General features: G+C 37.3%; 1 protein-coding gene across 3 annotated transcripts in view; it reads right to left on the reverse strand.

Moving 5' to 3' along the window:
- The window catches only part of SCAI (suppressor of cancer cell invasion), a 130,801-nt gene that overhangs the window by 25,794 nt on the left and 79,406 nt on the right, over window positions 1-25,601 (reverse strand). For all 3 annotated transcript variants that reach the window (XM_059926571.1, XM_059926572.1, XM_059926573.1), the window contains 9 exons: window positions 15,842-15,937; window positions 15,187-15,273; window positions 13,882-13,980; window positions 5,808-5,904; window positions 4,656-4,754; window positions 4,352-4,504; window positions 2,532-2,633; window positions 1,865-1,966; window positions 1,044-1,122 (listed from right to left, as the gene is read on the reverse strand). In XM_059926571.1, coding sequence (XP_059782554.1) covers window positions 1,044-1,122; window positions 1,865-1,966; window positions 2,532-2,633; window positions 4,352-4,504; window positions 4,656-4,754; window positions 5,808-5,904; window positions 13,882-13,980; window positions 15,187-15,273; window positions 15,842-15,937 — 914 coding nt within the window. The remainder of the gene's footprint in view (window positions 1-1,043; window positions 1,123-1,864; window positions 1,967-2,531; window positions 2,634-4,351; window positions 4,505-4,655; window positions 4,755-5,807; window positions 5,905-13,881; window positions 13,981-15,186; window positions 15,274-15,841; window positions 15,938-25,601) is intronic.

Below are 25,601 nucleotides of genomic sequence, written 5' to 3' on the forward strand. Positions count from 1 at the left end.
TAGTTAAACTCTTGTGTAAATGGAACAGCAACTGTGGGATGTTGGAATAATCTCTCTCAAAGGACCATTCAGTTAGTAACTACTGTACTTTGAAAAAAGTAAAACAAGATCAATACATTAGGCGGGGCCCAGAAAATCTGATTCAATAGTGTATAAGATATGGAAATAATTATTTATAAATAAAAGTACTAACTTTATCACCAAAAATTTAAAGTATTTATGATTTTGCATCACTTTTCATAGTGTTATATTTTATCCCTTAAAAAAATCACTGCAATGAAGAGAGATTTATCTTGTTTTGTTTTCATTTTAACACTTTAAGAGGATCTGTAGGTCATGCAAGGAAGATGGCAGGGACATGCATTGTATAAAGGAATGCAAATTTCAACAAACAAATGAGGAGGAAAATGTTAAGGATGTTAAGAACAATTTTTTCTTGTCCAGGTAAAGATTTAATTGCCTTGTTTACATCCAAGCTACACATATAATTCAACCAATTTCATATATTCTGGACTCACATGTTCTAGACAGCTTCAAGTTTTTATTCTAAAATAGCATCCCAATATTCTACAGATTGAATCCATAAAACCAAAGAAAGGACACAAAATAAAATCATGTCAAGGACTTGAACTTTCACAGTTACAAAAGTGCACTGATTTCTACAAGACTTTCAGCCACAGTGAAACCGCTGACCAGATTCCCTAACACACTGAAGGCTCAGAAAAATTCAACCATGTGAAGTAGATAATTAGGCTTGGTTATTCCATGCACATATATGTGTTTGCTTAACAGCAAATCTGTTAGAGAAGCATGCATGTAGTATGTGAAGTTGCTGATTTTTTTTAACTTCACCGTATAATATTTCAGCAAATAAAACAGACTGGGGTATCTACAAGATTGCCGATTCAGCAAATAGACCAGGTTTCAAATTTGGGAGCCTCCCTAGAAAACTTGAGATTGTCTGTGGGCTATGGGCCATCGCCTTGTAGAAAATAAAGAGAATTCAAGCCCTGCTCACGACAGGGAGCATTCCTTTATTGTACCTTCACTATCAGAACGACCTGTGGGGAAAACGCCAGTGGCTGACAGGTAAATCAGAAGCACACTATTGGCAGGCAGCTCCTGAAATTAAAGAAAATCACATATACAAAACGACAAACAGAAAACAACTGTTTTATTGAAAGTTCATGACATTTTAAAGTTGTAGGGAAAACAAGAACCTAATTTAACATATAATGGTCTCCCCCAAGAGAAAAGTCACTCTTGCTAGTTCCAACTTATAACTGTCTACACAGCAAAGATTCATTATTAACCTATAACCATTGCCAAAAGTTTTGAAGACAATCTCTGCTTCAAAACCCCATCATTTAAAGAACGTTCTCTGGAAAACTTAAAATGGAGAAGTAAAGATCCTGACTATAGGTCTAAAAGACAAACTTCCATCCGTGCCTTTCTCTATAAACTGAGAGGAATTCCCTACTCATGGTTCTTTCAGACAACCAAAATGTTTCCCAGAGCCACCATTCAGGTGGCTATTCTATTCATAGAACACGCCTATAAAATCTGCTCCTGTTTTTCAGTTCTGCATTGACTACTATGCCTAAAGCTAAGTTTAGCAAGAAAAACCTGGAGGAAGGAGAATGATAGTTAATCAATATTCTCGTTAATTAATGGTAGGGAACATTCATAACATAATAAGCAATTTCCATTCCAAAAATAGCTATGATTAGGATATTCTAAGGCAGTTTTCATTTTCATATTTTTCCTAAATTCTTGACTCAAACATTCAAAGAGAAGAGTGACTCTCAGATTCCATTTAAGGCACACTTTCACCATATACTAAAAAGTACTGGATGATAGATACCTTAAAAGATGCTGCTAAGAATGTGTATAGTTGGCTGAACGTTGGTTTGTAGAGCAGGTACTTGTGGGGGTTTTCTCGCCTGGTAGGCTTGTCAGCTGATTCCTATGTTTACACACAGAAAACAATGCACATACAGTCGGTCCTCTGCATCCGTGGATTCACCCAACCATGGATCAAAAATATTTAGAAAAAAAATTCCAGAAAGTTCCAAAAAGCAAAACTTGAATTTGCTGTGCACCAGCAACTATTTACATAACATTTACATTGTATTTACAACTATTTACATATAATTTACATTCTATTAGATGTTATAAGTAATCTAGAAATGATTCAAAGTATACGAGAGGATGTGCATAGGTTGTATGTAAACACTATGCCACTTTATATAAGGGACTTGAGCATCTGCGGGTTTGGGTATCCACGGGGGTCCTGGAACCAATCCCCCGTGGATACAGACGGATGACTATACAAACTGTACTTGACATATGAATTATCAATGCCTATTTTTACTATCTTCTTCATTAAATATCTTTTTTTATTAGCATTATGCTTATCTATTTCTCCTGTGTCTCATCAGGAGAATTCTTTATTCACACTCATGGCATTCGTTGAATAACAGCATTCCATGAGGAGCAGAAGCAGCAAATTGCAGGTGTAGGGAGATCACCTGCATTCCTGGTTTATTCATCTGGGAAGCTAAATTCATTGGCTCCCTTTCCAGGGCTTGTAACATCCGGAACATGTCAACAGTTAGTTCACTGAACTTAACCTGCAAGGAAAACAAACCTGACCGTTAATGCAGTACGCAGACCTTGAAGTGTTTAATCATATTATTACTCTTGACTTTCATGTGTACCTGATGACATTGGATATTTTATTCCAAAAAATTTCAAAAGACAGAAAGTTAAAAAAATTGTACAGTGACATCCTTATGCTCAATAGCTAGATCCTATAACATTAACATTTTTCTATACTTGCTTCATCATGTCTCGCTCCATCTATCAACACTTCTATCAATCCATCAATTTCCACGGGTATTTTTAAAAACAAAAAGTAGTCACGTAAACACAGAGACCTATATTAGATCTCATAAAACATGTTAACTTTTGGCAAAACAGCCAGGCTGAAATATGACTATGGCCCATTTTAAAATCACTTCATTACATTTTGGCACTACATAATGTTTAAGGTTGAATCCTGAGAATTGCCTGGAGGTCCAGTGGTTAGGACTTGGCGTTCTGACTGCCGGGGCCCTGGGTTCAGTCCCGGGTTGGGGAACTAAGACCCCACAAGCCACGTGGCATGGCAAAAAAAAAGAAAAAGAGAAAAGACTGTATCCTTTTCTATTTTGTTTTTTTGTTTTGTTTTTAACGACTTATTTTTTATTTATTTTTGGCTGCGTCAGGTCTCAGTTGTGGCATGCAGGCTCTTCACTGCAGTGTGCGGGTTTCTCTCTAGCTGTGATGTGCAGGTTTTCTCTTCTCTAGTTGTGGTGCGTGGGTTCCAGGGCGCCTGGGCTCTGTAGTTTCCGGCACACAGGCTCTCTCGTTGAGGCACGCGAGCTCAGTCGTTTTGGCGCACGGGGCTTAGTTGCTCTGTGGCATGTGGGATCTTAGTTCCCCGACTGGGGATCGAACCCGTGTCCTCTGCATTGTAAGGCGGATTCTTTACCACTGGACCACCAGGGAAGTCCCCTCCTTTTCTATTTTGAATAATACTTCTACAGAACTTCATGTAGGCAAGGTTTTAATTTAAATTAAAATGTTTTAATTTAGAAATTTGCAAATTAAAGCTTTAAAATCCAAAATTGGAGAATTATAAGAAAAAGTTAACAACAACAAAAATGATAGATGTAAGGGAAGGATCCAAAATTAAAACTTGTGTAAGTAATGCATATAGAAAAGTGTATCCACTGGTGACTTTTCCAATATCCCATAATTTTCAGTAAATTACATTTCTAGTACCTTAAATCCTCATCGTCATGGGACTATTCTGTCATGAAAAAATATTTGAAATCTGCTTTTGACAAATGTACTTAAAAATAACTCCTCCCCCATTTTTGCCTGATTGTAAAGGTAATATACAGATTTAGAAAGTTGTAAGGAAGAAAATAAAAATCACTTAAAATTTTGCTAAATTTTTTAGAGATAAATCTTTTACGATATTGGTAAATTTCTTCCTTGTCTTTTTCTTGTGCATATATGTATTATACGTAGACATTTTAACATATATAATAAAATAATTCTGTTTACATAGGTCCATATTATTTTCACTTGCCATATCATAAGTATCTTCTTCTGTGATTAAAAATTCTTTCTAAACCATTTAAATGTCTGTAGTACAGTCCATATATAGACACAGCATAATTTAATTAACTATTTCCTAGCAAATGGATGTTAGGATATTTACAAGGAAATAATTCTGTAACAATCAAAAGTACTATTTTTCAAAGTGAATTTTAAGCATAATTCCTTCACAATTCTTTACCTGGTTATTACAATTACCAATAATGAGTGCATCAGCCAGAGACAACTGTCCCACAATCATGCCCTGTTCCAGCAATGGGGCTCCTGTTTCAGCAAGGCGATTAGACGTGATAACAATGGTATTATCATCATTTAATACCATCACAGGGTCTGCCTGGAGAAAAAGCAGTAAGTGGTTGATGGCCAAGACAAAATGTCAATATAAGAAGTTATTCCTTCTTTTTGACATATACACACAATAAAAAAGTATACCACATATGCATTTACATACATAATTATGACAACCTTTCTTGTCAAGAACTGACCTCAATGAAAGCTGCTACTTCTTGAAGCACCAGGTTCCATTCCACTTGATCTTCAGTATTAAAGCGGTGAGTATAATCTTCAATTTCATCCGAGAGTTCCTGATTTTACAATATCATGAAGAGAAATGGTTATCGAAAAAAACCCATAAAAGTAGATTGTATATTGTACCATACTCCTGACAGAAACTGATACAGTTAAGAAGTTTGATTATTATCAATATACGGTCCCAGTTATAACCAAAACAAAGAGTGAAAATTACATGGGCTTGCTTCAAAATCAAAAACTCCAAAATGATAACACATCAATAAGATCTTCATAGAAATCCACAGTGACCCATACCTACTCAGTGCTACATCAGCAATGACTTTAGTAATAGGAAACTCTTAAAGGTAAACCCCCAAAATTTTAACATAAAAAAAAATGAATATAAATTCTTTGTCTTTATATCATACTATTTCTTTTGGAAATAATCTTATTAGTAACTGGGGATGGAGGAAGAAGGCTTGTCAAAACTAGCATGTTATACTGAATCACTTTGCTGTACACCTGAAAATAACACAATACTGTAAATTAACTATACTTCAATAAAAAAAACCCCAAAACTAGCGTGTTATACTTGAGCACCAAAAAATCAAGAAGTATGCCATTGAAACCACTAACTGAATACAGAGTGTAACCAGAACGTAGCATGCAATAATTACAGATATTAAGTGAATCTAGAATGCAGTTAACTCTTAATTACCTGAGTTAATGAAGGACAGAGTGATGCAGACATACTAAAGGAAGGAAAAATCAAAACTCATTCACACCTTTGTAAAACATTTTTCTTGACCTAACTTTTCAATTATTTTCTTAAACCAAATATTTTAACTTTTGTTTGCATTTGCCAACCATTCACTGATGGGTGATGAAATGTAAAATAAGCTGAGGGGACAAAAGTAAGAAATTAAGACAATTATCTCTGGTGTATTTGAAATATGAAGAGCTGGAAAAATTTTTTATCATTACCCTTGTCAGAAGTTACCATACTCTCAAAGTTGTAATGATTTAGATATATCAAAATTATTTTAACCTTAAATCTATTTTTAAAAAACAAAATTATCCATAGACAATGAGAGATTAGGATTTTAATTATTTTAAAGTACATTTACCTTCACCAGATCCTTTACAACATCCATTTTGTTGAGAAGAAGACAAACTACTATAAATCTTGCATAGTATCGTAGCTTCTTAACTACCAACTCAGGTCTATGGTAGATAAATGGAAAATTATTCATGAGATTTAAAAAAATATGCTTTTTGATTTTTCTAACTTTCTGATAGCTTTTTAAACTCTTCTGATACTATTTTGCACAGTTATAAACATTGCTTCCTATAACCTATAGTCTTTTAACACATTTCTTACTCAGTGGTTCATTACATTGTTCATTCATATATTAATTCATTCAACAAGTATCTATTGAAACTTAGATGCATCAGGCACTATGCTAAGTACTAGATTACAATGATTTAAAAAAAAAAAACTATAGACACAGTCCCTTCCCTCACAGACCTTACAGACAGAAAAGTATTTAAAATGTAGAGGAGACGGATAAATACTTAAAATAGTGGAATAAATATTACAATGATGTAATATTACAAAATATTACAATGATTACAATTTGAGCCCACAGGACAGGATCTTGGGTGAGAGAAGGCGTCTTAGCGAGAGTAATGTTTAAGTTAAGACTATAAGGAAGACGTTACAGTAGAAACTAACACAACATTGTAAAACAACTATACCCCACTAAAAAAAATTAAAAAAAAAAAAAGATTATAAGGAAGATGATGGCTTCCCTGGTGGCACAGTGGTTAAGAATCCGCCTGCCAATGCAGGGAACACAGGTTCGAGCCCTGGTCCTGGAAGATCCCACATGCTGCGGAGCAACAAAGCCCGTGCGCCACAACTACTGAGCCTGCGCTCTACAGCCTGTGAGCCCCAGCTACTGAGCCCGTGTGCCACAGCTACTGAAGCCTGCGTGCCTAGAACTTGTGCTCTGCAACAATAGAAGCCACTGCAATGAGAAGCCCATGCACCACAATGAAGAGTAGCCCCTGCTCACCACAACTAGAGAAAGCCTGTGTGCAGCAACGAAGACCCAACGCAGCCAAAAATAAATAAATAAATAAATAAATAAATAAATAAATTTTTTAAATTAAAAAAAGATGAGAAGACAAAGTCAGGAAAATATGAGGCAAAAAGAGTTCTAGGAGGATCAGTCTTTGTTTTGAAATCTTATTTTTCTAACGTTAATACAATCAAGCCAGTTTCCTTATGCTTACTATTTGTATGCCATATCTTTTTCTATCCCTCTACTTTCAAGTACCTGTGTCTTTTCATTGTAATGCATCTTTTGTAGACAGTATATAGTTAGGTCTTGCTTTTTTATCCACTTTGGCAATCTCTGCCATGTATACTCAGGAACTCAGACCATTTACATTTAGCCTTACTGTTGCCTTGGCTGAGTTTGCAACTCTCACTCTGCTATTTGTTCTCTACTTGCCCCTTCTGTGTTTGTGGTCCTCTACTGCTCCCTCCTTGCTTTCTTTTCAGCTAATCAAATACATTTTAGTATTCTATTTTATACCCTCTATCAGCTTCTTACTTATACTCCTTCATTACTGTTCTTTTCGTGATTGCTAGGAATAGCAACACACGTCCTTAACTTATTAAAGGCTATTTACAATCTATATTACACCTCTTCACGCCTGACCCTTAATACTTATCCCTATCTGGAATTCCCTGGCAGTCCAGTGGTTAGGACTCCGAGCTCTCACTGCTGAGGGCCTGGGTTCGATCCCTGATCGGGGAACTAATATCCCTCAAGCCTCACAGTGTAGCCAAAAATACATATATATATTTATCCCTTATCAATTCAAACCGGACATTTCCAATTTCTATTTCCTGTTTTCCACACCCTGCATTACAAATATAATAACCTTACAACAATATATTTTTTGTATATGTTTCCCATTTTCCATAATAAAAATTTTTTAAATTCCCCTTTGACCCATGAATTATTTAGAAATGTGTCTACTGATTAACATAATGATTTTTTTAAACTATGTCTCGTTCTTAATTTTTAATGGAATTGCACCACGGTTAGACAATGTATACTTGAAAAATTATTGAAACTATTTTTGTGGCAAATATAAGTCAACTTCACAAAAGTTTCATATAAGCTTGAAAATTATGTGCATTCGCTTATTGTTATGTGCACTTTCATGCACATTAGAACAAGTTTTCAATTATGTTGCTCAAATCTTACAGTTGCTTATCTTCTTCACACATAAATTATTAAATGTTATATTAAAAATCTCCATGTACAATACATGTGACCATTTATCAATTTCTCCCAGAAAATATGCCATTTTTTGCTTTGTTTATTATTATGCTACATTACTGGGCATATACAAGTTCAGAAATTTTTTATTTTCCTGAGTTGTTCCTTTTATCATTATGAAGTAAAGCTCCATCCTTAATAATATTTTCTGCCTTAAATATAAATAATGTATACATAAATAGAGCAGCATTTCTTCCCCTTAGTATCTGTCTCATTTGTCTTTTCCTATGTACCTTATATCTTTGGAGGACCTCTTGTAGATAGTATATTATTGAATTTTTCTTAAAAAGGCATACTGATAATCTCTGACTTTTCCCTAGGAAGTTTAGATCACTTTCATTGACTATGATTACCAATGTACTTGGACTGGTTTCTACTTTATTATTTCATGCTATAATTATACTTTTCTTCATATATATTCTTTTCATACTTTTTACTGGAATGATCATAATTCACTTTCCTCCCCCTTCAACCTGTTTTGAATTTACACCTTCTCCTTACGTTCTTTAAAAATATTTTTCTTAATATTTTAATAAGCAAACTTTACTTACTCTAAGCTTCCTCTGAACAATAAATGGATCTTATTAGTATGGTTGAATTCTTTATTTTCTCCCTTCTTTCACGTTGTTTTCCAGGATTTGGCCCGATTTTATCTTAATAACCTCAATTAGCCATTATTACAATGATTACTGTCTTATAAAGTCCATGCCTTTTTAGCAAGCCAGGGGATAATTTCTTCTCATGAATCCTTGTATATCATCCTTTCCTTTTAGTTTCAATTTTCCTCTTCCTGAAGAAATCCTTAGAAGTTCCTTTATGTCACCAAAACCAACCATGCCCCTGCAAGGCTGTCATAGCACTGGTCAGAGGGTTAATGACCTGGGGATTTCCCTCACGTTCTTGACAGCTAAGTTTTCCATTTAAAGGGATGGTTGATCCTTTTTTATTAAATAAATTTATTTATTTAAAAATTTTTATTTATTTTTAATTTTATTTATTGTTTCTGGCTGCGTTGGGTCTTCACTGCTGCGCACAGGCTTTTCTCTGGTTGCAGCGAGCGGGGGCTACTCTTCATTGCGGTACACGGGCTTCTCATTGTGGTGGCTTCTCCTGTTGCAGAGCACAGGCTCTAGGTGCGCGGGCTTCAGGAGCTGTTCCACACGGGCTCAGTAGTTGGGGCTCGCGGGCTCTAGAGCGCAGGCTCAGTAGTTGTGGCGCACACAGCACTGGTGCACTGTGTTGCTCCGCAGCATGCAGGATCTTCCCGGACCAGGGATGGAACCCGTGTCCCCTGCACTGGCAGGCAGATTCTCAACCACTGCGCCATGAGGGAAGCCCCAAATTTATTTATTTTATTTATTGATTTTTGGCTGCATTGGGTCTTCGTTGCTGTGCGTGGGCTTTCTCTAGTTGTGGCGAGCAGGGGCCACTCTTTGCTGCAGTGCACAGGCTTCTCATTGTGGTGGCTACTCTTTGTTGCGGAGCACGGGCTCTAGGCACACGGGCTTCAGTAGTTGTAGCACACAGGCTTAGTTGCTCTGTGGCATGTGGGATCTTCCCAGACCAGGGATTAAACCCGTGTCCCCTGCACTGGCAGCCGGATTCTTAACCGCTGCACCATCAGGGAAGTCCCGCAATGGTTGCTCTTTTTTAGCCAGTACTTCTAGGTGTTTTGAAGACACTATTTTAGATCATCTAGGCTGACACACTGTCAGAAGAGGAATTCAAAACGGAAGGAAAATTTGTAGGAGGTTGATGTCAATTCATACTTAAAATATTAATAAGACAATTCCATTAATTTTTTGAGAAAAAAACAGGTTCTATGAATCTATATGATAAATTATACAATCATGTAACACAGGCTACATGAACATATACTGAACCAGGGATTGGCAAACTTTCTGTAAATGGCCAGACGGTGAATATTTTAGGTATTGCAGGCCAAATACGGTGTCTATAGCATATTTAACTTTTCTTTTTTCACAACCCTTTAAAAACGTATAAAGGATTCTAAGCTACCAGACAGTACAAAACCAGGCCATAGTTTGCAGATCCCTGTATTAAATATACATACAGAAGTGAGTAGAGGCATTCTGTTTTGGAAACCACTGTGTTGAACTGCTATCCACTCATACACACGAGAGGCTATCCTATCAAGCCTGAAAACCTGAATGATGACCCACAGCCTTCTGCCTGCTGCAGAAGAAGTCATCCTGTGAAGCTCACGACTGGGAGGTGTCAAGGTCTTCAAGTTTAGTTTCACATTTTCCACTATTAAAAACTTCAGGGCTTCCCTGGTGGCACAGTGGTTAAGAATTAGCCTGTGAGCTCTATTTACAATAGCCAGGACTTGGCAGCAACCTAAGTGTCCATCAACAGATGAATGGATAAAGAAGATGTGGCACATATATACAATGGAATATTACTCAGCCATAAAAAGAAACGAAATTGAGTTATTTGTAGTGAGGTGGATGGACATAGAGTCTGTCATACAGAGTGAAATAAGTCAGAAAGAGAAAAACATATACCGTATGCTAACACATATATATGGAATCTAAAAAAAGAAAAAAAAATGGTTCTGAAGAACCTAGGTGCAGGACAGGAATAAAGACGCAGATGTAGAGAATGGACTTGAGGACACGGGGAGGGGGAAGGGTAAGCTGGGACGAAGTGAGAGAGTGGCATGGACTTATAAATACTACCAAATGTAAAATAGATAGCTAGTGGGAAGCAGCCGCATAGCACAGGGAGATCAGCTCGGTGCTTTGTGACCACCTAGAGGGGTGGGATGGGAGGGTGGGAGGGAGACGCAAGAGGGAGGAGATATGGGGACATATGTATATGTATAGCTGATTCACTTTGTTATAGAGCAGAAACTAACACACAAACAAACAAACAAAAAGAATCCGCCTGCCAATGCAGGGGACATGCGTTTGAGCCCTGGTCCGGAAAGATCCCACGTGCCATGGAGCACCTAAGCCTGTGCCATAACTACTGAGCCTGTAGTCTAGAACCCGCAAGCCTCAACTACCGAAGCCTGCGTGCCTAGAGCCCGTGCTCCGCAACAGGAGAAGCCACTGCAATGAGAAGCCTGCGCACCACAACGAAGAGTAGCCCCACTCACCGCAACTAGAGAAAGCCCGTGTGCAGCAACGAAGACCCAATGCAGCCAAAAAAAAAATAAATAAAATAAATAAATTAAGAAAATAAAAAATAAAAACTTCAGTACTGTCACCACTAGAGGTGACATGATTCTCTTTGGCAAAGTTCTTCTGGCACTCCAGAATTGCCACCTCATCCAACCTGTTAGGACCACTACTTGTAAGATGCCGACTCTTGACACATCTGCCTGAGAAACTGTTTTTCCGGGTGGCTGACTGAAATATCTCCCCCCAGCCTCTGTGTGCTTGGAAACTTCACCTTCTCAGTATCTAACTCTGACCAGATTCAGCCTTAGTCATTTACAACCATCGGGGTTTGCAGCTTCTAGGACAAGTGATTATGTGCTATTGTCTCCTCTGCTAAACAGGATGGGCCACGGAATTGAGACATGCTGAGAGTTGTGTATTTTTGGTGATGGGCAGTCACCTTGGTAATTGTTGGAACATACCATTCCTCCTGGCTTTGACACAATCCTTAGGTACTGAGACAATGCAGAGAGAACCTGGCCTTTGGAGGAGAGATTTTTGCTTTTTAAAGCTACTGTGAAATCGTGGAATACTTTCTTACTCAGTTTTAATCTACCAGCTGTTAATTTTAGCAGCTGCTGCCAACTGCTACCTTGACTGGCCCCCTTGCCCTTGATGAACTGAGAAACAAACAACTTACCAACTGAACAAAATCCTTCCTAAGGTACAGGGAACAAGGTCAAGATTTCACAGACTGGACTGTCCTTTGATGCTAAGTTAGTGGCCTAAGGCAAGAGATTTTGTCATCCTGGTTCCAAATAATCCCACCTCTGTTCGTCTACCCTGCTCTAGGAGGCAGCACAGGAAAACAATTCATATGTGGTGTTTGCTATTAGGGTAGCAAATGATTTTAGTAAGTCAGACTGTTGGGTTTTAAGCCAAGGGACCTAAGGCCAATTTCCCTTTTGGCAAATTAGAAAATGCAGAAAAGTGAATTATATAAGGTATTTTACTATTGCTTAAAATAGTTCTTTGCTTACATGTATTTTTCATACTCATAAAGTGTTACATAGTCCTTTTGCATTTTTTTAGGGATATAATTTATCTCACCAAGAATTCAGACAAATTGTACAACATGAACGCAAAAAAAGGGGGAGTTGGAGGAAAGACATCTATGGTGAAAGTATCTGAAGCAAACCATAAGAAAATCTGAAAGGATAGTAATTGATGGAACCTCCTGATAGAAGGAGGAAGTAAGGCCAAAAAGACTTGGGGGAAAAATGTAGACTTCGGCATCCACACACCTTACTTGTTTCAAGCAAACTCCTCTAGACAAGTTTGAACAAGATTTGCAAGGGAATGAAGGGGATTTACAAGAGTGGGACTTTCCCCAAAATGTTGCTATTTAGCTGGAAAGCTTATGGTAGCCAACCACAAAGTGTTCTCCAGAAAAATAGGTAAAAACTATGTTTTCTTCTATTCCTAAGAGAATATAATCTTTCCACTTATATAACAACTGTGAGTTCTGTTGCTGAGAGTAGAAAGAACTTTCAGATATTCCAACAATTCCTGGAATGCTAGCAATAAAGATTCTCCAGCAGATCCCTGATTTCTTCAATAATTACTTTCTCATCTGGAATCTACCTGTACTCCAAATATGTCTGGGACACCCATGAAAAGGTAATCATCTAAAAGGAAAAGAGAGGGATTTCCCTGTAGTCCAGTGGTAAAGAATCCACCTTCCAATGCAGGGGACACGGGTTCGATCCCTGGTCTGGGGAACTAAGATCCCACATGCCGTGCGGCAACTGAGCCCGTGCCACAACTACTGAGCTCATGCGTCTCAACAAGAGAGCCCGCATACTGTGAACTACAGAGCCCATGTGCTCTGGAGCCCACACACCACAATTACAGAGCCCACACGCCCTGGAACCCGCATGCCACAACTAGAGAGAAGCCCGCGTGCCACAAGAAGAGCCCGCGCACCACAATGAAAGATCCCGCTTGCCTCAATGAAGATCCCGCGTGCTGAAACTAAGATCTGACACAGCCAAAAAAATAAAGAAAATAAAGAAATAAAAATAAATAAATATTAAAAGGGAAAGAGTACACTTGTCCGGCTTCTTTTCATTTTCCTTCTCTCACCCTAGCATTGACCACGCTGCCAGATACATAATAAGTGCTCAACAGATTACTATTGGGGTTGAATAACTTCTACATGATTTCTTTTTTTTCCCTAACAGTGGAGCTACACAACTGCAAAATGGTATTGGATTTATAAAAGAAAATTCAAACAGCATTACAGCCTTTTCTTTAGTCCTGTATGACAGTTGTCAACAGGGTTTTGAATGTATACGAACTAAGATGACACAGGCTAAACAGAACAAAGGTATCAGCTAAGCCTCATTTTGGAGTTGTTTCTTTTCTATGAAACTCTGTGTGACCCCAATCTCTCATAAAGAAATAATCCACCCTTCCTTTGTGCTCTGACTCTACCCTGGTACTGTGACATCTGTTACAACATCTGTAATATTTATTGTTTTTAGGTAACACATCTCCATATGCTTAAGAAGGTCTAGTATATAGCAGGTACTCAATACAGCCCATTAAATGAATTAAAGTTATAAAAAAATGTGTGATTTTCTGCATAATTTCCACAGACTAAAAATGCTGAGTGCTTTATCTTCTTCTTTCTGAAAATGGTAGGTGCATACCTGTCCTCTTTATTGACTTGAGAATAATATGATCTCTGTCTGATTGCAGAATAGAAGGAGAAAGCCTCATTCAGATAGCTGGTCTCAGATGTGCGCAGGCTGTGAGAAGAAAAAGAAACTCTTTACATTTGACAGGATCTCAAACTCTTCACCATGATAAATACTTGTTCCATTATTCCTCTCTTCCTCTACTCCAGGGGATGGGAATGACTATCCTAAATTTGAATCAGCAAAGCAATAATCATATCACCCTTAAAATATATAAAAAGAATAGTAACGATAATAAAAAAAAAACACCTCCCCGCTGCTCCCAAGCCTTTTTTGATGGCAACCCAGAGTACGCATTATCCTCATTCTTCGAAGGGCCTCTCCAAACAGCCTTCCACTCAGTTAAATCTTTCCACCTGGGACCAGGTCTTTCATGACCTTCCCCAAATTCATATAGTAATTTGCCCTTTGGCTCATTTCTTTAGTTTTTTCTCAGAGGACTCAGAAATGGACTAATCCATATTAATCTTCATAGGATGCTGGTGAGTTGGATTTTCTGTTTAACATTTCTAGTTTGTTTTTTTAATCAGAGTCTAGTTGACATACAATAACATTTGTAGTGTTACAAGGGATTTCTTAAGAAAATATTCTACCAGGGAAGGTGATTTTAATGATGGGAATCTGGGTGGCATGCCAAAAGACAGGGAAAGGAAGGAATTTTCTGGCCTATTGAACTACAAATGGTCCAAGCCTTTTTATGAAACACCTGGTATCACTTAATGATAATGAGCGATTTAGATCCTAAAAGGAGCTCTCTTCTTTCCTTGACTCATGGGTGGGACTATATAGATGATATTGCTCTAAGGATAGAGTCTAAAGTATCTTTATTGACTTCATGTAACCTTTTAGACATATATGAGGATGAGCTTTAAGGTATCCTCCTGAAAACCACTCCTTCAAACATACCAGTTATGATATGTCCTTGTACAGTATCAAGATTCAGGTGAAGCCATTAAGAACCATGTAATTCATTTAGTATTTATCTTTGATCTAAAACCAAGATCATACTCCTTTAAGTTTACAAATGAGTCTGACCAAACGAACTGTGTGGAAGGTGAGCCTCTGAAGCAAATAATGTCACTTTGATTATGGAAGGTCATTTAAAAATGCTGTCTTGATCAATATGATCTGAACTTTTAGGATTTCATTTGTAACTCCTCAGTTTTCCCTCCTACCAGGTATGTATCGATGCATACTTCTGCATGCTGTGTTTAAATCAGAACAATGCTTTATGTTTTCCATTTGCAATTCACTTACTAATAATGGTAGTAGAGCTGCCCAATCTTAGAAGCAATTTCCCCTATTTGCCACCGCTTCAAGCCATACCGATTATCCAAGACTTGTCTGTTGTACATAGGAAATAAGAAAATAGAAATAAGAGACTATAAATTTCAAAAAATAACCAAATCTGTTAATTTAATAGGATAAAGTACCACCCAATTCATCATGAAATTTTGAATACATAAATTGAAATTCATGAATTTTTCATGAGAGTTCAACATAATCATTCAATTAAATTCAAAAAGCATTTATGTCTATTTAAAGTAAGTTGAAATATAAAAACAAACTTCTTTGAGCTACATGCATGAAAATTAGAAGCAACACCCCCCTGCCAAATAGCTCTGCCCAAAAAACAACATCTATTTTTAGGATGAAACCATGACTCTGCCTATCCATGTTAGAGTTAATCTGCACCATTTCAGATAATATTGTCTTTAAAAATCAAATAGTATTTACATTTGACAACCTTAAATAAACAGGGAAAAATCAGTTTGTTTTCATTTGGGTCACAAAGATGAAATATATTAAGATACACGAAGAGATAAAAAGCACTGCGGCGGTATATATTAGTCAAAACTGTTACTAATAAAAAATGGACCCTCACTCTCCTTTAACTGTAAAAATCCTTTACCGGTGCTGCTGCTGGAACTTCCAGAGTTTGGTGTAAACATCAAAAGTTCTTCCAAAATAAGACTGCCACTGCTTCTGCCCATATTGTGGCAAATCTCTGTAATGACAAGTAAACATACATTAATTTTAAAACTCGTATGCTACTTGGAAATTGAGTCTTATGATGATACAAACTGGACGGATTTAAAGCACTTGCATTCAGGCTTTCCTTAAAAAAAAAAAAAAGGTACATTTTTTAGAGCAGAAATAGTTCTATTACGGGGGTCCAGTACACATTCTTTCCTGTTCTTCTCTCCTACCTCTGACAGCTCCTTTGTAGGCTCCTCTGTAGATGCCTCTCCCATGAGGTTTCTAGCACAATCTCCCTTCTTTCTGGGTGCTCTTATTCATACTCACTTATATACTGATAACTTCCACATGTTTGTCTTCAGCTAAGAACTCAGCACTTGGAAAAACATTGCTTTAGGGAATAAATCTAGAAGTGGATGTGCAGGTGGTATTGTTCTCAACTATTCTACCCCCTCCCTATAAGTGAAACTATATATCCTTGTCCTTGGGCCTGGCCATTTAACTTGCTTTGGCCGATGAAATATAAGTTATTTACCACATGTCTGAGAAGAAGATTTAAGAGGTATTACATGGTTCAGCATTTTTACTTTTCCCTCTGACCTAAGACCAAGATAGGGCTGCTCCTCAGCCTGGAACACAGAAGGCACATTTAATGGAGCCTCAGAACTGCAGACAACTTGTAGCTAAAATGGGAGCCGGAAATAAATCTCTACTATAGTAAGGTACTAAAATTTTGGAGTTATTACAGCAGCCAGTAGAGTTATTACAGCAAAAGCTAGTACAGAAACCGGTACCAGGACTAGGTTATTGTCCTAAGAAATACATTATGTGACACTGGCATTGAGACTGAGTGTCAAGTAACTGTTACTGAAAGCTGTCATATAATACAGTGGCAAAACTGCATTTGCCTGCAATAACTTGGAAAGTAGATAATGTGACTAATGAACTTGTGGATTTATACAAATAAGCCAGGAAACAGTATGCTACTAGGCACACGTAACAAAATATGAGAAAGAGATGAACTCAAAAAAACTAGCTGCGAGCAGGGCTGAAAAGGAAAAGAGGAAATCCACAAATTCCAGAACTTTCAAGATTGACAAATACAACAATTTCTAATGCATAAATGTAAAAGACCCAGCTGAGACATGCTAGCTATGAACAGCACCTAGACAGTCTCATCCCCAGGGCAAAACCTCTTCATTAAAGCCTGTGAAGAAATTTATGAAAGCGGTGCCAAGTACATTCTTTCAGGGGGACAAAATACATCTGGGGAAAGAATCTAAGGATTTGGCTGTCTTGTAGAAGCTTGATAAGCTCAAGGTTACCTGTAAAAGAGTCTAGAAGTGAGAGAGGGGAGTGTCTCGAAATATTGTGGCCATGGCTATTGGTACATGGAAGCTAACCTGAATCAAACAGAGTCAATGAAATCTTGAGAGCGTTGTACTCTCAAAAGCCATTTGTGTTATAAAGGAATAATAAATATTCATTGATTACAGCATGGAACACTTCTTATCTCACTCATGCAACTGTGGACAGCTAGTAGCGGATGGTCTCCCCTGAATGTTTAGCCTGGCTGGCGGCTAAGGTGCTGGGTCACATGTTTCTCATCTAACAGGCTAGCTTGGGTCCATTTACATGAGGTGGTTGCAAGGATCCCAACAGCAGCAAAAGGGAGGGCAGCTCAGATATGCATTTTTCTTTTCAAGTCTTTCCATCATGTTTGCACCGTCCCATCAGGTAAAACAAATCTCATGGCCAAGCCCAGCGTCAGTGTGAGAGGGGGATGACTCATGGGCATGGATATGGGGAAGGGAATGACTTTTACAAACAATCTGTCACAGAGACCTTATGTTTTTCTTTATTTTTCAATTTCTTTTAAAATAAACAAATAAATAAATTTATTTATTTATTTACTTATTTATTTATTTATGGCTGCATTGGGACTTTGTTGCTGTGCATGGGCTTTCTCTAGTTGCGGTGAGCGGGGGCTACTCTTCATTGCGGTGCACAGGTTTCTCACTGCGGTGGCTTCTCTTTGTTGCGGAGCACGTGCCCTAGGTGCACGGGCTCAGTAGTTGTGGTGTACGAGCTTAGTTGCTCGGCGGCATGTGGGATCTTCCCAGACCAGGGCTCGAACCCATGTTGCCTGCAGTGGCAGGCGGATTCTTAACCACTGCGCCACCACGGAAGTCCCTCTTTCTCAGTTTTGAAAACATGTCTCTTAGAAAACAAAAATACTATACAGTGTATAAAGCAAGAAATAGAAAACACCTTACTGCTTTTCCTTTCTAGTTCCCAGAAATAACCCCCATTGAAAATGCATTTTCTCTATATATTTAAACATATGTCAGTTTATCTATTATTTTACATAAATGTGATCAAACTATATATAATATTCTGTAACATGCTGTTTTAGTTTAATAATATATCAGGTTTCTTTAATGCATATAGAATTACATCAGTATTTACTGTGTACAGTGTAGTATATAATGAACCAATTTACTTAACCAATCCCCTCCTGATGGACAATCATATTGCTTCCAGTTTTTCCCTGTCATAAAAATGCTGCAATAAACATCTTCATACTAATAAACTTGAATAGTTATGTGATATGAGTAAAAGGCAAATTTCTGTAAGTGGAATTAATGAGTAAAAGATTTGCATTTCTGTACCAGATGTTAAGACAATGAGTAAAAAAGCAAAAGGTTTTCCTACCCAAAATTTTCAGACACTACATTACAAGAATGAACTAGTAATTCCAGTTTTAAATCTATTTCCATTATCCTTACGATAAGTAGAAACTCATTTCAGATTACCGAATAGGTTAACTAGAGACACTAGTTTCCAAATTTATTGCAAGTTTTTATCCTTTTTATGTCTCCATGGATCCCTAGTGAGAGGTTGCATTAGGAAGAGCTAATCAGTTATTTTTATTTTTATTTTTTAATTTTTTTTAGTTATTTCTGAGATATACATTTTAAAATAATAACTAGAAATATGACTTATAACATTATACCAGAACATATAAGATTTTTAGGAATTTCATGCAATGTCTGAAACATTTATATTAACATATTTCCATACAAATAACCCCAAAAAAGTTTAGTATTAGTTTTGTTTTTTTTTTAATTTTTGAATTTTATTTATTTTTTTATACAGCAGGTTATTAGTCATCAATTTCATACACAACAGTGTATACATGTCAATCCCAATCGCCCAATTCAGCACACCACCACCACCACCCCCGCCGCCTTCCCCCCTCGGTGTAAATACGTTTGTTCTCTACATCTGTGTCTCTATTTCTGCCCTGCAAACCGGTTCATCTGTACCATTTTTCTAGGTTCCACATATATGCGTTAATATACGATATTTGTTTTTCTCTTTCTGACTTAACTTCACTCTGTATGACAGTCTCTAGATCCATCCACGTCTCAAAAAATGACCCAATTTCATTCCTTTTTATGGCTGAGTAATATTCCATTGTATATATGTACCACAACTTCTTTATCCATTTGTCTGTCGATGGGCATTTAGGTTGTTTCCATGACCTGGCTATTGTAAATACTGCTGCAATGAACATTGGGGTGCATGTGTCTTTTTGAATTATGGTTTTCTCTAGGTATATGCCCAGTACTGGGATTGCTGGGTCATATGGTAATTCTATTTTTAGCTTTTTAAGGAACCTCCATACTGGTCTCCACAGTGGCGGTATCAATTTACACTCCCACCAACAGTGCAAGAGGGTTCCCTTTTCTCCACACCCACTCCAGCATTTGTTGTTTGTAGATTTTCTGATGATGCCCATTCTAAGTGGTGTGAGGTGATACCTCATTGTAGTTATGATTTGCATTTCTCTAATAATTAGTGATGTTGAGCAGCTTTTCATGTGCTTCTTGGCCATCTGTATGTCTTCTTTGGAGAAATGTCTATTTATGTCTTCTGCCCATTTTTGGATTGGGTTGTTTCTTTAATATTGAGTTGCATGAGCTCTTTATATATTTTGGAGATTAATCCTTTGTCCGTTGATTCATTTGCAAATATTTTCTCCCATTCTGACGGCTGTCTTTTCATCTTGTTTATGGTTCCCTTTGCTGTGCAAAAGCTTTGAAGTTTCATTAGGTCCCATTTCTTTATTTTTGTTTTTATTTCCATTATTCTAGGAGGTGGATCAAAAAAGATCTTGCTGTGATTTATGTCAAAGAGTGTTCTTCCTATGTTTTCCTCTAAGAGTTTTATAGTGTCCGCTCTTAAAATTAGGTCTCTAATCCATTTTGAGTTTATTTTTGTGTATGGTGTTAGGGAGTGTTCTAATTTCATTCTTTTACATGTAGCTGTCCAGTTTTCCCAGCATCACTTATTGAAAAGACTGTCTTTTCTCCATTGTATATCCTTGCCTCCTTTGTCATAGATTAGTTGACCATAGGTACGTGGGTTTATCTTCGGGCTTTCTATCTTGTTCCATTGATCTATGTTTCTGTTTTTGTGCCAGTACCATATTGTCTTGATTACTGTAGCTTTGTAGTATAGTCTGAAGTCAGGGAGTCTGATTCCTCCAGCTCCGTTTTTTTCCCTCAAGACTGCTTTGGCTATTCGGGGTCTTTTGTGCCTCCATACAAATTTTAAGATTTTTTTGTTCTAGTTCCGCAAAAAATGCCATTGGTAATTTAATAAGGATTGCACTGAATCTGTAGATTGCTTTGGGCAGTATAATCATTTTCACAATATTGATTCTTCCAATCCAAGAGCATGGTATATCTCTCCATCTGTTGGTATCATCTTTAATTTCTGTCATCAGTGTCTTATAGTTTTCTGCATACAGGTCTTTTGTCTCCCTAGGTAGGTTTATTCCTAGGTATTTTATTCTTTTTGTTGCAATGGTAAGTGGGAGTGTTTCCTTAATTTCTCTTTCAGATTTTTCATCATTAGTGTATAGGAATGCAAGAGATTTCTGTGCATTAATTTTGTATCCTGCAACTTTACCAAATTCATTGATTAGCTCTAGTAGTTTTCTGGTGGCATCTTTAGGATTCTCTATATATAGTATCATGTCATCTGCAAACAGTGACAGTTTTACTTCTTCTTTTCCAATTTGTATTCTTTTATGTCTTTTTCTTCTCTGACTGCCGTGGCTAGGACTTCCAAAACTATGTTGAATAATAGCGGTGAGAGTGGACATCCTTGTCGTGCTCCTGATCTTAGAGGAAATGCTTTCAGTTTTTCACCATTGAGAATGATGTTTGCTGTGGGTTTGTCGCATATGGCCTTTATTATGTTGAGGTAGGTTCCCTCTATGCCCACTTTCTGGAGAGTTTTTATCATAAATGGGGGTTGAATTTTGTCAAAAGCGTTTTCTGCATCTATTGAGATGATCATATGGGTTTTTTTTTTCATATTTAGGCTCAATAACCCTCCTAGATTTTTTTTTTTTTAAGGTGTAGGCTTATTTATTTATTTTTATTTTTCGTTGTGTTCGGTCTTCGTTTCTGTGTGAGGGCTTTCTCTAGTTGTGGCAAGTGGGGGCCACTCTTCATCGCAGTGCGCAGGCCTCTCACTTTCGCGGCCTCTCTTGTTGCAGAGCACAGGCTCCAGACGCGCAGGCTCAGTAATTGTGGCTCACGGGCCTAGTTGCTCCGTGGCATGTGGGATCTTCCCAGACCAGGGCTCGAACCCGTGTCCCCTGCATTGGCAGGCAGATTCTCAACCACTGCGCCAGCAGGGAAGCCCAGATCATATGGTTTTTAGTCTTCAATTTGTTAATATGGTGCATCACATGGATTGATTTGCGTATATTGAAGAATCCTTGCATCCCTGGGATAAATCCCACTTGATCGTGGCGTATGATCCTTTTAATGTGTTGTTGGATTCTGTTTGCTAGTATTTTGTTGAGGATTTTTGCATCTATATTCATCAGTGATATTGGTCTGTAATTTTCTTGTTCTGTAGTATCTTTGTCTGGTTTTGGTATCAGGGTGATGGTGGCCTCATAGAATGAGTTTGGGAGTGTTCCTTCCTCTGCAGTTTTTTGGAAGAGTTTGAGAAGGATGGGTGTTAGCTCTTCCCTAAATGTCTGACAGAATTCACCTGTGAAGCCATCTGGTCCTGGACTTTTGTTTGCTGGAAGATTTTTAATCACAGTTTCAATTTAATTACTTGTGATTGGTCTGTTCATATTTTCTGTTTCTTCCTGGTTCAGTCTTGGAAGGTTATACCTTTCTAAGAATTTGTCTATTTCTTCCAGGTTGTCCATTTTATTGGCATAGAGTTGCTGGTAGTAGTCTCTTAGGATGTTTTGTATTTCTGCAGTGTCTGTTGTAACTTCTCCTTTTTCATTTCTAATTTTATTGATTTGAGTCCTCTCCCTCTTTTTCTTGATGAGCCTGGCTAACGGTTTATCAATTTTGTTTATCTTCTCAAAGAACCAGCTTTTAGTTTTATTGATCTTTGCTATTGTTTTCTTTGGTTCTATGTCATTTATTTCTGCTCTGATCTTTATTTCTTTCCTTCTGCTAACTTTAGGTTTTGTTTGTTCTTCTTTCTCTAGTTCCTTTAGGTGTAAGGTTAGATTGTTTATTTGAGATTTTTCTTGTTTCTTGAGGCAGGCTTATGTAGCTATAAACTTCCCTCTTAGAACTGCTTTTGCTGCATCCCATAGGTTTTGGATCGTCGTGTTTTCATTGTCATTTGTGTCTAGGTATTTTTTGATTTCCTCTTTGATTTCTTCAGTGGTCTCTTGGTTATTTAGTAACGTATTGTTTAGCCTCCTTGTGTTTGTGTTTTTTACGTTTTTTTCCCTGTAATTCATTTCTAATCTCATAGCGTTGTGGTCAGAAAAGATGCTTGATATGATTTCAATTTTCTTAAATTTACTGAGGCTTGATTTGTGACCCAAGATGTGATCTATCCTGGAGAATGTTCTGTGTGCACTTTAGAAGAAAGTGTAATCTGCTGTTTTAGGATGGAATGTCCTATAAATATCAATTAAATCTATCTGGTCTATTGTGTCATTTAAAGCTTGTGTTTCCTTATTTATTTTCATTTTGGATGATCTGTCCTTGGTGTAAGTGAGGTGTTAAAGTCCCCCACTATTACTGTGTTACTGTCGATTTCCTCTTTTACAGCTGTTAGCAGTTGCCTTATGTACTGAGGTGCTCCTATGTTGGGTGCATATATATTTATAATTGTTATATCTTCTTCTTGGATTGATTCCTTGATCATTAGGTAGTGTCCTTCCTTGTCTCTTGTAACATTCTTTATTTTAAAGTCTATTTTATCTGATATGAGTACTGCTACTCAAGCTTTCCTTTGATTTCCATTTGCATGGAATATCTTTTTCCATCCCCTCACTTTCAGTCTGTATGTGTCCCTAGGTCTGAAGTGGGTCTCTTGTAGACAGTATATAGATGGGTCTTGTTTTTGTATCCATTCAGCAAGCCTGTGTCTTGTGGTTGGAGCATTTAATCCATTCATGTTTCAGGTAATTATCGATATGTATGTTCCTATGACCATTTTCTTAATTGTTTTGGGGTTTTTTTTGTAGGTCCTTTTCTTCTCTTGTGTTTCCCACTTAGAGAAGTTCCTTTAGCATTTGTTGTAGAGCTGGTTTGGTGGTGCTGAACTCTTTTAGCTTTTGCTTGTCTGTAAAGCTTTTGATTTCTCCATCGAATCTGAATGAGATCCTTGCAGGGTAGAGTAATCTTGGTTGTAGTTTCTTCCCTTTCATCACTCTAAATATATCATGCCACTCCCTTCTGGCTTGTACAGTTTCTGCTGAGAAATCAGCTGTTAACCTTATGGGAGTTCCCTTGTATGTTATTTGTCATTTTTCCCCTGCTGCTTTCAATAATTTTTCTTTGTCTTTAATTTTTGCCAGTTAGATTACTATGTGTCTCGGCATGTTTCTCCTTGGGTTTATTCTGTATGGGACTCTCTGCGCTTCCTGGACTTGGGTGGCTATTTCCTTTCCCATGTTAGGGAAGTCTTCGACTATAATCTCTTCAAATATTTTCTCTGGTCCTTTCTCTCTCTCTTCTCCTTCTGGGACCCCTATAATTCCAATGTTGTTGCGTTTAATGTTGTCTCAGAGGTCTCTTAGGCTGTCTTCATTTCTTTTCATTCTTGTTTCTTTATTCTGTTCCACAGAAGTGAATTCCACCATTCTGTCTTCCAGGTCACTTATCCGTTCTTCCGCCTCAGTTATTCTGCTATTGATTCCTTCTAGTGTAGTTTTCATTTCAGTTATTGTATTGTTCATCTCTGTTTGTTTGTTCTTTAATTCTTCTAGGTCTTTGTTAAACATTTCTTGCATCTTCTCGATCTTTGCCTCCATTGTTTTTCTGAGGTCCTGGATCATCTTCACTATCATTATTCTTAATTCTTTTTCTGGAAGGTTGCCTACCTCCACTTCATTTAGTTGTTTTTCTGGGGTTTTATCTTGTTCCTTCATCTGGTACATAGCCCTCTGCCTTTTCATCTTGTCCATCTTTCTGTGAATGTGGTTTTTGTTCCACAGGCTGCAGGACTGTAGTTCTTCTTGCTTTTCTAATCAGTTATTTTTAAATTGAAGTTGCTGTTAGAATCTTTAAGACCCCTACCAAGGGGCTACTGCTAGGAAGACAGTATTTTATATAAAAGCATTAGGCAGCAACATCAACTTCATGAGCACTGATAACCCTTGAGTGCTTCTTTAAAGATACTATGTAAAGCCTCTCTGCAAATTTTCAAGTAAGCATTTGCCTATAAGTTCCTTTGCATTTCGAAAACTGACAAATTTAATAAACCTCAGTAATACATCTCGTTAAGGGAGAAAACAGAATTAGAACTCAGTATTTTATCTCATGACTATATAATTTCAGGTGTTCAGTGGAAAGGGCTTTAGGGGAAGGGACTTTTCTATGAGGGCTAAAAGCACATAAAAGGTGGTCGGCCTAAAAGGGTTAGAACAAGGCTCCAAACGTAAGTTGTAATATACAAGTATTTTCTGATTTATAGCTATGAACAATGTTGACTAAATTCTATACAATTTTCGTTAAAAGAATTTAGAGCATCTACCAATCCAGTCTGAAGACTCAGCTATAAAGACAGCAATATCTTTTTCAAAACAGTGTTTAAGTTTTTTTAAAAAAAAACTTCCTAAAGGGTAAGCCCCATGATCACCCTTTTTCTAGTGAAACATCTCGTAGAAGCTATTATACTCTAATATGATTAGAGTCCAAAATTAACTAAGGTACTTTATAAAGAGTTTTAGATAATTTCCTCTACTATTCAGAGCTTGACTCTGGTTTTAAACTCTGAATATACCATTTGGTCATTATTACTGTCAGTAGAGATGGGAAATTAATGGTCCATGGAATTAAATTAAATGGGGCTGTGTGAATTATCCCATAAGCTAAATGACCTTATATTTCACATTTTGCAAAGGCACCTCTGTTATAAATTGGCTGCTCATATTCTTTTGCCAAGTTTTCAGAGGAAATCGAAAGCACGATGCTAATCTCACTGTTTTAAAATCCTCAACTCTTATCAGCGAAAGTTGGGAGACTATTAGTGCAAATGATTAAACCTACTTCTCAGAGGTGTTTCAAATGTAAAGTCGAGATGGCACTTACGAAGTTTCTTCCAAGTTTCTATAAATCGACCACCTTACTAAACTGAATTAGCTAAGATCACTGATGCCTACCAACACCTAAAATCCA

This window comes from Balaenoptera ricei, chromosome 6, assembly GCF_028023285.1.
Source record: "Balaenoptera ricei isolate mBalRic1 chromosome 6, mBalRic1.hap2, whole genome shotgun sequence".
NCBI classification, from domain to species: Eukaryota; Metazoa; Chordata; class Mammalia; order Artiodactyla; family Balaenopteridae; genus Balaenoptera; species Balaenoptera ricei.